The 14,479-nt window shown below is 37.7% G+C and overlaps 1 protein-coding gene across 2 annotated transcripts; it reads left to right on the forward strand.

Moving 5' to 3' along the window:
* Positions 1 to 1,214: 1,214 nt before the first annotated feature.
* Positions 1,215 to 13,354, forward strand: LOC102229539 (CCR4-NOT transcription complex subunit 2). Of its 2 annotated transcripts, none has more exons than XM_023350377.1 (15): positions 1,215 to 1,281; positions 3,959 to 4,093; positions 4,257 to 4,323; positions 5,659 to 5,806; positions 6,274 to 6,474; positions 6,969 to 7,024; positions 7,129 to 7,281; positions 7,875 to 8,002; positions 8,086 to 8,206; positions 8,278 to 8,434; positions 9,285 to 9,346; positions 9,527 to 9,576; positions 9,679 to 9,779; positions 9,861 to 10,005; positions 11,288 to 13,354. In XM_023350377.1, exons 2-15 carry the CDS (start codon positions 3,971 to 3,973, stop codon positions 11,372 to 11,374), a joined length of 1,599 nt encoding a protein of 532 aa, XP_023206145.1. In that variant the 5' UTR covers positions 1,215 to 1,281; positions 3,959 to 3,970; the 3' UTR covers positions 11,375 to 13,354. The 2 variants fall into 2 exon arrangements, with proteins under 2 accessions (XP_023206145.1, XP_014329255.1); XM_014473769.2 differs by having other exon boundaries at positions 7,129 to 7,254.
* The last annotated feature ends 1,125 nt before the right edge of the window (positions 13,355 to 14,479 follow it).

Below are 14,479 nucleotides of genomic sequence, written 5' to 3' on the forward strand. Positions count from 1 at the left end.
ATCGTTCCAAGCTGATGTCAGCTATATATACACAACGCTGCTGCTCACTCATTGGTCAGAGTGAGCGTTAGGAGGGTTGTCCAATCACAGTTGAGCTGGTGTCACTTTTCAGTTTGCGCCACAAATTTCCACTTCCCGACACGGTCCCTTTCAAAATAAGGCGAACATTTCAAATTCAAATTTAGAAAAGATACGGTACAAACTCATTGTGGACAAATGGAAACAGTGGAACTTTTCTTTTTGGAATGTAAAAATTATACACATGAAAGCCTGGTATTAATTATACATTTAAATATGAATATAAGTAAGTTAGAAGTAAGGCAGCTACTTCAAAGGTAAGCTGGGGATGGAGTTTTTAGCAGCATTTTTTATTTTTTTAAGAAGAGCATGTATTATTATTAAATTTCCCTTGTGGATCAATAGAGTATTTTTGAATTTGAATCTGTATATCTCATCCATTCTCCAATCTTGAAGGTTGTAATGTGGCATGTACTGTATGGTTGTTGTTTTTTTACAGTAAAACATACTGTAATTACTGTATGTTTTTGAAAACTACATACATCTGTGAACTGTGTCTTGTTTAGTAGGCTGGCATCTAATGTAGTCGGTTTAAGATCAATAAGTTTGGTGTGTTACAGTAAATTATATTAAATTACAACTGAGTCCTGAAAACTACAGGATCGTTAAATAAACTAACTTTTCATAAACTATGAGGGATTCTATTGAAAACTATTGCATAGTAAACTACAACGAACTTCTTTCAAATGCGCTAAATTTGAGTACATTGCAAAAGAATCTAATAAACTACAGTGACGTCACTAAAACTGCAGTAAATGTGTGTCAGCTATAGCAGAATACAACTATTTACATTTTATTTTATCAGAATTGATCTCAGTAAATTATAGCATGGATCAGTAAGCTAGGTAATTTCAGTAAATGTTAATAAACCATAATTGAGTTCATTAATACTATGGTGCAATTCAGTAAATTACAATTAACATTTTTAAAATACAGCAAATTTGAATAAACGACAGAAAAGTAAGCTACTATACATTTAATGCACTGTAGAAGTAGTAATTCCAATAAATAACAGTGATGTTCAGGGACAGAACAGTAGATTTGAGTTAACTAAAGCAGAATTAAATAAACTACGTAATAAATCAGAACTGTTTTCACTAAACTATAGAGTAGATCAGTAAACTACAGCAGAATGATGGCCCTCAGAGGTCAGCATCTCAGCATCCTGTCGGCCATCTTGTAGTGGGAGGACAGATTGATGCGGTGAGCTCCTTTTTTGTATTTTTTCCTGATTTCATTGATCTTTTAAATGCTTATTGGGATAAACTCTTTATAGACCATCACAGGGTGTGTTTCTGGGCTGATATGAATCGCGCAGTGAAGATAAACGGTGTGAAAAGAAGCTTTAAAACCAGCAGTTGGTTGGTTTTTGTTGTTGTTTTGAGGGAACTAGCTGACGGAGCCGCAGCAGGCCTCCCCTTCAATTACAGGGACAAAAACACAGTTTTCTCCCGCTCTGATCTTTTTCCTGTAGTCTACCTGTTGGAGCGCAGTGAAACCGACCGTATCTCTGGGAATAATTACCTAAAAAATGTTTTCACGGTTCAGTTGTAGCTGGCTAGCTAACGCTTAGCTGTCATGCTAACAACCTAGCGTTTTCTATGGATTTAGCTACAAGCTAACGGCGGCTAGCTGCAGCTTTGAGCATCGTTTAAAGCGTATACATTGACACGGTAAAACAGATTTTATACACACCAAACTAACAAACAAACTATCACAACGAGTCGTAGTTATTTACTGATGCGTGTTTACTTGTAAACTGACTATTGTTGATGCTAGCGTTAGCCTACATCTCCTAGCTTCTTGCTACACATCCAGGCTTATAAACCGACCGACTCGCTTTCATAACTTATACTGGAGGACTATAATGAGGTTGTTCTGCAAACTGTCGTTCAAAGGAATTAAAATTTTACTTTAAGTAAGTTTGCATTTAACCTTTTTAGTTTTTGCAGATACATGATGTTTAACCAGCTGTGGTAAACAAAAGGAAATAGCGTCGATCGACGCTGCGACAAGGATTAGTATTTCATCTGCTTTATGGTTCCTTTTGTGTTTAAATGTAACCCAAGATGTGTTGAAAAAAACGGTGTAATGTTTGTGCAGGTTAGACTGGTCATCACATTTAGATGAGCTTTGATCAAATCTGACATTAAAACATCTTATACTTAATTCAGGTGCAAGGAAAACTGAAAATAGATCCTGAATTATCAGGAACCTTTTCCACCTGTCAGATTACTTTGAGAGATTTAAAGTTATGAAGTTCTGTGTTTCTACAAGCCTGCATGTGAATGCAAGCTCTGGATGTGTGTGTATTCACCTACAATAGGAGAATTTGGAATAAGTGGATCAACAAGAAATGTTGCTTTAAATGTTTAGAAAAGTTAGTTAAAGAGTAAAAAATAAACTTGTGCATCCAAATTATTAAAGCAGGGATGTATTAAACATTTTATCAGTTCCAGTTTTCTTGTATTGAATGATAAAGGTCTGATCTTTTGGACAAAAAGGTTTTCATATTAATCAGTTGAACTGTTTTAAATCCAGTTTGCACTGACTGTTTAAGTTAATTTTCTGCCTTCCAGTTGGTTTACACTCATAATATGGAACTGTTTGGAGATTATGATGTATACTCTGGATAAACAGCAATATTAATTTTTCAGAGGAAGTTCTGAGCTGAACCTAAACTTACCTCAATAAACCACCTATCCTGCTTCCCAGATCACCAAATAAATACTTAACTGCAGGCTGAACTGATTTAACTTGAGTGACCAACTGCAGTTAGATATAATGATGGAGTCGCATTACCACGTTTCCATGATCAGAGCTGATCTTTTTGATCATTTTGATCGAGAGATTTGATCAATTGGCTGCTGCTGCTTTAACCTGCATCCATCTCTGATCTAACCTGGTGATTTTCCAGAATCAGTCATACAGGTAGAGCGCTGCAAAAACTGAACCAGCTCTAAAAACTTACATTTCAGGAGCTTTAACTGCTTCTTATTTACCAAAGTAGTGAAATTATTACCTGCTTCTCACCTAGAAAATGATCAAACTAGAGCAGGACGATACACCTGAAAAACCTGTCATGATATAACAGTTTCATATCAGTCCATCAATAATTATAGATTTTTTTAATAGTATGTCAAACTGGTGATGTGACGCTTCCTGTTTTATCCAGTTTTCTCTAGACTTTTTTATTTTTAAGTAGTTATGAGTCACGGTGGTGAAACCTTAAACTGCTGCTGTGCAAATTACTCAGCAGGTTGTTGCTAGGTAACCGAAGAGTGAGTGAGTCAGTTGATGACACCATGGCTAGCCTAGCTAGCCATGAGAGATTGAGCGGCTAAAGTCTTTCTTCTGCCTACATCTCCCAGAATACTGTGCTGTTCTGGATTGGAGTTCAGTGAATATTTTATATGTTGAATTTTAAATGTTGATAGATAGAATATTCTATCAGCTCTATTACCTATTGACATTGATCAGGTGTTGATTGTGATATATATAGTTATTAATTTATTGTCCAGCTTCATTGATTTCATGAAAAGCAACATTTTCCTTATTGCCCTGGAAAGAAACAGAGTTGTGCAGTATTACATCTGACTACAATAAACAGTTCATGCAGAATTTTTCCACAGAGAAATGAACCTTTGCTCAGCAAGTTCATTTTGTTCCTGAGTTCTGGGAAGAGAAAGATAAATCTCAGTCTGCATTATTCAGGCAGGAAGTTTTCTTCTTCACATCCTAATCTGATCAGAACATCTTTAGTCTCTCTGCGGGGAACCTTAAAGAAATGTGACTGGTCTGTTTTGTCATGAATCGGATGTGTGACCAGACGTTTGGATCCCAGTTTCCTGCGTTCTGACCGTCTCTGATCGCTCCTCAGGTGACACGCGGAATGTTTGGTGCTACCAGGAAGAAGTTCATGGAGGGGGGGATCGAGAGCGAGTACTCTTCGGACGACTCCAGCCTCTACTACAACCACACGTCCATGTTCGCTCCTCACCGGGCCGACAAAGACGTAAGTCTCTGTTCTGCTTCAACGCTGAAAACCCAGTTAGCATGAGTTTGACAATATGAAGAAAAAATCAATGCTCCCTTCTAGCTGCTGTAGCTCTTTGCACCGTAGTTGTTTAGTGTTTTTTGTTGTTAAGTGGTCAACTTGTTTTTGTTCTTTTTTTCAGATGCTGTCGTCTTCCTCCTCATCCAGTCAGCTGTCGCAGCTGGGAGCCAGTTTATACGCCCCACAGAGTAAGATCAACACTCAGATCAGTTCAGCCTCTCCAGTGAGGGTCCAGTAGATCCAGCTGAGGTCCTCTGATACGGCTGGCTTTGGTTAAAGTTCATCACTGAAATATGTTGCTTCTTTCTGTCTCATCATCACAGATTTTCCATTTTCATTACCAGTAGTTCTCAAGTTTTTCTGAAAGTTTTTCACTGGTTTTCTTCAAATTTTAGCTACTTTTTCACTAAGCTTTTAGGTTTATAAAGTGATTATTTACTTAGCTTAAGGAGGAGCTCAGGAGAAATGAGGCTGGAGACCTAGCAGACCAGCAACCTATAGAGGGATTTATAAGCTCTGTGTGGTGAACATCGTCTGTCTGTAAAAAATATCATTAAAAACTCTAAAATTCTGGAAGCGATCATATCAAATTTACAACTTTTGCTCCTGTTTTCACTTTTTCTTCTGTGGGAAACTTTAGGCTCACAAACAGCTGGTTGTACCTTCACTCCAAATATGAAAGTTCTTTTTTTGTCAAGAAAACAAAATGTTTTTTTGTTTACCATCATAAAGACAAAGACTTCATAATCAATATTCAAGTGAGAATGCTTAAGATTGTGTTTTTCTTTAATATTCTGTCTTCTCTACGTTTTTCAACACTTAACTACTTCTGCATACTAAAACTTGGACACAGGTGTCAACTTTGAGGAATTATAAGCCACAGATTTTATGGTATATCATATTTCAAAATGTTCATCTTATCCTGGAGAGTTCTACTATGTGTTTTGTTAATTTCATTTTCTTATCATTTTTGAAATGTTTTATCGTTTATACAAAATTGCTTTTTGACAGCTTATTACTTCTGCCTATTTGAACCTATAAACTCCATTCAACTTTTAAACTAATCACAAGGTATTAATCTATATTCAAATGATTCAGCTTTTTGATATCTTTTATGCTTTTTATAAAATCATAATTTTAGTTTAATGTGAGTTTTTGCCCGTTTTCAGGTTTACTCCTTTTTCACAAACGAAATGCTGCCGTTTGTAAATATTTCACTCTACAGAAATAATTTATGCATCAAAACGTAGCTACAGGTGTTAGCTTTGAGGAAGTGTAAGCGTCATTGCTGAAGGTTTTACGGTTTTCTTTAAAACACTGCCTCAGCGCGGACATGTCACCCCGGCCTCCATGTGAAAAATCTTCAGCTCCGTCTTTCTCTTCAGCATCAGCAGATCTTCATGAATCTCTCCAACCTCTTTGCTCTGCTTGGCTCAGATCAGCATAAAACCTTTTAGTTTTATTCTCTGAGTTAAACACAGAAACTTCATCTTGTGTGTTTCCGTCTCTCCCCGCGGCTGCAGGTGCTCTGGGTTTCCCCATCCGTGGGATCAACAGCAGCGCGGCGCCGCAGCTCAGTCGAAGCTCGCTGACCCAACCCGCCGGCCAGCTCTCCAATCACACCAGTACTCCCAACTCCGGACCGCTGCACACGCCCTCGTCGCCCAACAGGTTTGCCCCCTCATGTGTTTGATTTTACTGTCATGTTTTGTTTTTTTTTATTTATTAGTTGTTCTGTTGTTTATAAAATAGCCTGAACTTTTAAAATAATGAACTGATCCTTGATGTTACAGTGAATTTATGGTTTTAATTTGGTTTCATGGTGGAGTAGAAACAGAAATGTATTATTATTTTGCTTTTTTCTTGAGAAATGAACCTAATTATTTGTTTCTTTACGTCTTTAATGTATTTCTAATATTACATTAAAAAAAGACTTAAATGAAAAAATCTGCACAAAGTACAAATTTTATTCAATTAATCGATTACTAAAATAATCCCTGGTTTTTCTAGCTCCTGTTTTATATTATATTGACTATAGTGTAGATGCTGAAATAATAAACACAGAATCTGTTTCTTTAAACATCATGATGATGTTTTATTTGATGAAAGTGACGTATTCCCGACTCTTCCTTGTGCAGGGCCTCCATCATGCCCTTAACCAGCAGCCGCAGCGTTCTGAACCACAACCAGCAGGTGGGCGGTCCCACGGGGCAGACGGGCGGAGGAGAGCGAGGCGGCGGCGGCACAGGGCGGAGCGCAACCATGGGGAGTCCCAGCAGGTCGTCTCCCAGCATCATCGGCATGCCCAAACAGCAGCAGGCGCGGTTCTCCTTCAACAGGTTCTCGTGACGCCATCGTGATCTGAAATCCTCTCTGTTCTCTAGAGACTTTACAACATTTTGTTTTCAGCTGATCTATAGAAACTCACACTGAATTAGAGCTGGTCACTTTTAAACTGATTAAAGCGTAAGTCGAGCGTAAAATCCTTTGTAGGTCTTTGATGTACAGCGATTCTGACTTTTTTATTTGTTCAATTAATGATTCATTTATTGTTAGAGATAAAAATCATCTCATTATTTTCCCATGTTGGCAGAAGGTTTGGACACCACTGATCAAACTGAACTTCTGCTTATTATGAATGTTATTTTAACAGTTTCACACAGAAACCTGATTCTAGTTTTTAGAAGACTTTGCATTTTCGAAACCACATTAAAAACATTTTCCTGTCTGCAGAACATCTTCTGCTTTACTCTCTTTTCTTATTTTACTGTCTTTTCTACTGGCTGATTTTTTTTTCAATTAAGAAGCTCACCCTTTTTTTTTTCCCCAAAAGGAATCCAGGGTTCAACATGAGCAACTCCTTAACCAGCAACATTTTCAACGGCACAGGTACAAAAAATGAAACCTGGTAGATTAGATTTCAGTGTCAGGAATAAAAGTAAAAGTTGGTCGAAACGACATTTGAAGCCAGTTTGTTGTCTCTGCTCCTCCAGACGGCAGTGAGAATGTGACGGGGTTGGATCTGTCCGACTTCCCGGCGTTGGCAGACCGGAGCCGGAGAGACGGGAGTTCGAACCCGACCCCGCAGCTGAACCCGCTGGCCGGCCGGGCGCCCTACGGTAACACACAGACGATACAGAACATCCGTACGAGCATGCAGCTTTTTATTTCACTACTGCAAACTGTCAAATGACCTTTCCTGATTTCATTTGTGTTTCTGTCTTCCTGTAATTATTACATAAACGTAAAAATTTTATTGCATTTAATATTTATTGTTATGATGCTGTTCATGGGTTGTTTTAATATTCATACAGATGCTTGAAAACATTCAATTTCTGTAACAGAAAGTCCTTGAAAGTGTTTGATTTTAAACTGAACAGTTTTGTAATAAAGTGAAATGTAACATCTGGAAAAAGTTATTTACGATTTAAATCAGATATTTACAAACACCTAATATATGACAGATTTTTCTTCTGACTTGAAGTTAAATCAGACTAAACTTTCCTTGTTAGAATGATCAAAATGATTAGTTTACTTTGTCTCTGCTGTAGAATGTTGAATAATATCACAAGACGTTATTAATAACAGTAATAAATGATGTTACATAATATTAAATTGAAGCTATTTTTTAGTTAATTTATTTGATGTTGAAAAAGTTTGAGAAGTGATTTTTTCTGTGTGAAAAGTGAACGAGCCCTGCATATAGTTATGGATCATTTTATGTTTTTATTATTCCCAGTTGGCATGGTAACCAAGCCATCCAGCGAACAGTCGCAGGACTTTTCGATCCATAATGAAGATTTCCCAGCTCTCCCCGGTCCAAACTACCAAACTAAAGATCCCAGCAGCAACAGCGACGACAAAACGGTCTGAACTCTTCAGTTAGGATGAGCTCACTGTTTCTCAGCTATTTCCTTTCTGAGTTCTTGCTCTCTGCCGTTTCCGAGCAGAACCTGAACTCGTCGGGAAAGGCGTCTTCGAGCGCCGACGGTCCCAAGTTCCCCGGCGATAAAAGCTCGGCTCCGAGCAACAACAACCAGCAGAAGAAAGGCATCCAGGTTCTTCCCGATGGTAAGAAACTCCTCATTCCTCCCCACCGAGCCGCTGCTGCAGTTCGTCTCCTCATTAACGCTGCGTCTCAGGCCGAGTGACCAACATTCCCATCGGCATGGTAACGGACCAGTTTGGAATGATCGGCTTGTTGACGTTCATCCGGGCGGCAGAGACGGATCCCGGCATGGTTCACCTAGCGCTCGGCTCAGACCTCACCACACTGGGCCTGAACCTCAACTCACCTGAGTAAGACGAGCTCACACACACGCACACACACACACACACACACGCACGCACGCACGCACGCACGCACGCACGCACGCACGCACGCACGCGCACACACACACACACACACACACACACACACACACACACACACACACTCTAACAGAAGCAGAAGACTAAACTTTAACAGAAAGATTTGAGGGTTTCCCACCAACATTCAGTGTATTTAAGCGCCTTGTATCTTCCAGGCTGTGGTTCTGATCCGGTTCTGTTTTAATCTGCTCTCATATTTCCTGCAGTTTGTTGGAAGTTGTTCTTCTTTTCTCTGGATTTTCTGTAGTTTCTGGTTCGCTCTGTTAGCCGATGGATGAAAATCAGTCAATTCAGTCGAAGGTTAGAAACCTGCCGGGATTTGCTTTAAACTTAGAAATATCGACATGTTAATCTGTCTTTAAATACAGAATGGATGGATTCATTCTTCTTCTGGGAAATTCAAATGTATTATCAAAATGTTGTTTATAACCGAGTAAATATAAAGCAAGAGCACAGAAAATAGAAGAATTAAGAGCAAAATGTGACAAATCACATTAAAACATTGCAGTCTTTGCTTTGTTACACACATATGGATTGTGTTTATTAATTATTTATAATTACAGGTGCATGCCACACTTCTCAGATTTTTATTTGTAAAAGATCGACCAACTTTCTCTGCTGGAGAAAATGAAACACTCTTTGCTTCCTGCTATGACTTTTATCTGACCGGCTGAACTGAGACGAAGTGGAGAAACGTTTAACAGATTTATAAAATATTTCTGCTAAATTGAAACTTCTGGTGTGACAGCAGGTGTGTGTGTGTGTGTGTTTCTGTCAGGAATCTGTATCCTAAGTTTGCGTCTCCATGGGCGTCGGCGCCATGTCGGCCGCAGGACATCGGTGAGTTTCCATGACAACAAACTTATGAATATTGTAAATGTGCTCATGTTAAAATTTAAAATATTTAACTAGCACTTTGTTCACTCAGCGTCTTGTTCAGTCCTTTTTTAGCACGTTTTAGTGTTTTTCTAGCTTTTTTCAGAATAAGTTCTGAAACCATAATTTGGTTCGTCTCTGCAGACTTTCACGTCCCGTCAGAGTATCTAACCAACATCCACATAAGGGACAAGGTACGCAGCAAAACAACTCTTATTCATTGTTTAAAACCTGTTAAAATGTCTTAGATTTGTGTAATCTACATCATTATGACCGGTTTCCTTCTCTGTTTGCAGCTAGCAGCCATTAAGTTGTCTCGGTACGGTGAAGATCTGCTGTTTTATCTCTACTACATGAACGGAGGAGACCTGCTCCAGCTGCTGGCTGCAGTAGAACTGTAAGGCCGCCGTCCTCTGCTGGAATCCCGGCCGGCCCGCACGCTGTGAACTGACCAGCATGTCTGCCTTTCTGTGTCCAGTTTTAACCGGGACTGGCGGTATCATAAAGAGGAGCGGGTTTGGATAACGCGGGCCCCTGGGATGGAGCCCACGTTAAAGACCAACGCCTACGAAAGAGGGACCTACTACTTCTTCGATTGTCTCAACTGGAGGAAGGTTGCCAAGGTGAACCAGTAATTAGGTTTGAAGTAGCTCATATGTACTTCCAGGTTACCTGCAGTAAACTGGGTTAGTTTTTAAAACTGTAATAAGTTTACTTTATGATTACACAACATTCATTTTATTAGTTTACCATCTTTGTGTGCCTCAAATCTGTCTAAATATTTCATAACACTAAATTTTAATGATATCTTTATATAACATTTGAAATAATATTTTACTATGCCAGTAACTTTTCCACTGTAACTAACCTAAATTTGGTTAAAAAATGTCCCCAGAATTTCTGTTTAAGTGCTGCAGGAGCAGTTAAAGGGGTTTCTATATAAGCTACAAGGTTAGCTACGCTAACCTTAGAACAGTTCTGCTAACGCTAAAGCGCTACACCAAGATGGCATTTAGTGGAACCAAATACTAAATCACTAAACCGTTAGAAAGACTTTAACCCTCGAGCGCCAACTTTATTTTGATGTTATAATTTAAATATCCTATAACAAACTTAGATTTTCCATTTAAACTGAAAGTTTGCAAAACAGCCAAGAAAATTGGTGTTTAGAATTTATCCAGAAAAATGATTTTAGGGGAAGCTAAGTTGCTAAATGTTCTCAAATATAGCAAAAATGATAAAGCATTGAACAAATGTATTCCATAATTATTAAACAGCATTATTGTTAACTGCAGGTGCCTTTTATGGATTTGAATCGGAAAACGTTGAAAATGTAAATCTGTAACATCCAGCTGATCACACTGAAGATTTCTAGTTCAGCCTTTTACTGTTTCAGATCAACATGAGTCACGACTAAACTTGTCATAATAAACAGTAATAAATTAAAGTGAGCTCCATAATTTGCATGTAAATTTGTTTAGTTTGTTTAGTTTAACGGTTAAAGGGAAGCTGCGCTTTAAGATCACTGCAAACATTTGACTCACAGTACAAAGTAGTTAGTTTGCTGGAGTTTTTGTTTGTTTTTTGTTTTTGTAAAAATGCTGACAGGCAGTTTTGCCTGTTTATTTTTTTGTTCTGAGTCTATTGATTAGTATTTTTGAAGGGCAATTTTCTTCAAAATCCTTTTTTTTTTGTAGAAATTAGATATTAGTTAACCTTTTAGAGGGTGAACATGCATTTTATTTATGTTTATCATATTCATTGAACATGGTTTAAAAACATCTACATTATCACTTATATCACATTAATTTCTGGGGCAGTTTATGGTTATGATTCATAAAGTGTTTAGTCTTTAACTCTGGCTCAGTGTGAATCTCACTGCAGCGTTTGATTCCTTGTTTTCAGGAGTTTCATCTTGAATATGACAAACTAGAAGAGCGACCTCATGTTCCCTCCACTTTCAACTACAATCCTGCCCAGCAGGCCTTCTGATTGGCTCTTCCTCCTTCCTGACTGCCTGCCATTGGCCCTCCTGGCTCATCAGTCCCACCCCTGGAGGTTTTCCCGCCTCTGCCACTCACATGAATCTGGCCTGTAAGGACTCAGGACGGTGCCCACCTCTCTGACAGACTTCATCATTTTACCTTTTTCTCTTTTACGTTTGTCTTTTACCTCATTTCTGTTTTTATTTTATTCCCGCTTCTTCTCCATGACTTGTTTTGGCCTGGTGAGTGAAACAGACAGAGCTGGTAACAACTCAAACACTGACTGTTGTTTTCTAAAGAAGTTTTAACAGAGAAAACTGGGTTTACTCGCCCGTCAGGATGGAGAATTTTGTCACTCTGTGGTGCAGAAGAAGCTGAAAATATTTTTCGTTTTTACCAGAATTACAGATCAGGACACGCATCACCACTCAGTGGGCAATCAGGAGACAAAATGCAATGTACATTGTAGCACTATTTCATAATAAAAGAGAAAATATACATATTTTTTCTGTTTTCTTGATGTTATGTAGAGAACTCAGAAACGCCACTTGAACTGGAACGGGTTGGTTTGTGTTTCCTGAAGCTTTTTTTTTTTAGGAAACTCAGTTATTTACATTAAAACGACGTTTTTTATTGTCAACAAATCACAACCAAAAAACTAACATTTAAAACTCCTGACGTTTAAAAACAGTAAAGTCTTCATGAAGGTGTGTAGTTTTAAAGCAAATCTTAGTTTTTTCTAAGTTTTTTTTTTTTAATAGATTTTTTTTAAAAAAAACAACCTAAGATGTTTGAAACGGAAACAGGCAAAAACAATCAATAAAACAACAAAAAGTTCAATTTAATATAAATAAGAATATTGATCATGAAGAATTTTTTTTTCCTTTTTCATGGAGCAAATAAAAAATAAATAAATACATTTTATAGTAAAATGTAGGGAAAAAAAATAAACACATCCACTTGTTTGTAAATATTTAAAGGCTCTAGATTCTGATTTGGGCAAAATAATTTATTACATTTCTCATCAAAATCCTTAACTTTTCTCTAAAAATCTGACCATCAACAATAATTTTCATATAATCAGATATTTCTGTTGGAGTAATCCCAGAGTTGGCTGAAGCTAGCAGCCATTTTGTAGCATTATTGAACATTTTATTTATCTGATATAAAAACAGCCAAAGAAATGTCAGACAGTAAAAACCTGCTCCGATTTTACTGTTAAACAGACAAGCTTAGAGTTTTTAAATGTTAATATTTATCTTCAAGTGAACTGAGCTGTTTGATGCAGGACAGACATTAGCTTCTCATGACCCGTTAATGGAGGCTCTAATGTCTCTTCTGGATGTTTTCCTGTTTCCTAACATCGGCTGTAAACCTGCAGCAGTCGTTTGGTTTTTATGGTAAAATGTGCCAAAAATCAACAGAATCGTCTGGAAGTTTCAGTCAGAAATAAAAGCCGCTTAAAAACCTGATTTTAGAGAATATTTTAAACTTGTTTCAAGTGTGATTTTGTGCATTTGTTGACAGTAAAAAACAGCGTAGAACCTCTTACCTCTGTTTGTTTACCTATAAAGGAAGATTTTAGTTCAGATTGTTCTGGACTCGAATGGAAACGGCAGCCTTTCTTCAGGTCACAGTCAGCTCTGACCTTTACTTTCTTCTATTTTATCCAAACATCCATGTTTGTTTTTCCATTCCTCTTTGTTTTTATTCCCCTGCTACATTCGTCCTCTTTCACCCAGAAGCTACTCTGACTTTTTGGTTTTCTTGCTGAAATCTCCATGATTGTGTTTTCCTGGTTTGGGACCATTTAACCTGAGGGAAGCGTGTCATTTTTACCTTTCAGAGCAGCTTTTTAGAGGTGCTAATTGAGGCGGATTTATTGTTGTTGGAGTCGGAGCAGCTGCTTCCACCTGCCATCCTGCTCAGCTAATTTACAGCTGGCTGTAATTAGTGGATGGAGACAAAAACCCAACTCAGACTGTCTGCAAGAAAACCAAACCAAACTCCTTCATTTTTTTACTTTACATGAAGTTACCTTAAACTCCCTCCAGGAGGCGCCACTGTGCCATCTGGGTGTATTCTGAATATATATTCGCGACACCAAGGCAGCAGAACGAAAGAAAGAGAAATTGGCCCCAAACAAGGAGACCCGGCCTCTGAATGATGCAATATGAGACTTCCTGTTATGTCGGTCGCCATGACAACAGCTTGGTCACGCCACAAGCAACAAGCCAAGGACACGCCCACAGACCCATGTGACTTGTCTGAGGAGATTTGATTGGAGGACTTAGCCGTTGGCTGTTTTATCAAATATGGCAGCTAGTGTTTTAATAGGAAAAAAAAGAATAAAATAAATATTCTGGTAATGAAACTGAACGCAGAGTCCAGACTGTTTCTTTCTGGTTGTTTACTCACAATCATATTATTTGGCATCTTGTGTCAGTTTTCTGACATTTTGGTTCGTTCATTTTCAGTTTTTATTTTTGGTCATCCTTCAACAGTTTGGGTTTATATTGGGCTTGTTTCCTCCAGATGAAGAGGGAAATAGTTTTTCTAACATTTCATTTGTTTCTTTCAGTTTAATGTTTAAATAACATCAGATTTACCTCTGATGTTTTAAACTGGTTTGGTAGTTCTCCTGACTTCACGATTATCTGTGAGATTTTATTTGAACTTTTTCTGCTTTTTCATTCAGTTTCAATCCAGGAAGCAATAACTCTTTATATATCTTGAGCCACTTTACTCTGGTATATTCAGGCTCTTATTTTGAAGGGATGAATAAATGTTGTACCTCTGAATTGGGACCTTCAGCTTTTACAGTCTTAGGAGCCATATCTTCCTCCAGTCCAGCTAAATAAGACTTTAGACCTGCAAGATTTTATGTTTTTCAAGCATTTCCTTTATATTTATTTATTTTATTTTTTGCAGAACATTTATTATTTTTGAAGAAATGGACTTTATTGCTCTTTTTAGGTTTTAAAATAAAGAACAAACATACATTTTTTACTCATGTAAGTTTTAAGTTGAAAACTACTTTCATCCCCATTTTATAACAAAAATAATAGATCTCAGTGTGATTCTGTCATGGAATATCAATTTATTACATAAA

This window comes from Xiphophorus maculatus, chromosome 17, assembly GCF_002775205.1.
Source record: "Xiphophorus maculatus strain JP 163 A chromosome 17, X_maculatus-5.0-male, whole genome shotgun sequence".
Lineage (NCBI taxonomy): Eukaryota > Metazoa > Chordata > Actinopteri > Cyprinodontiformes > Poeciliidae > Xiphophorus > Xiphophorus maculatus.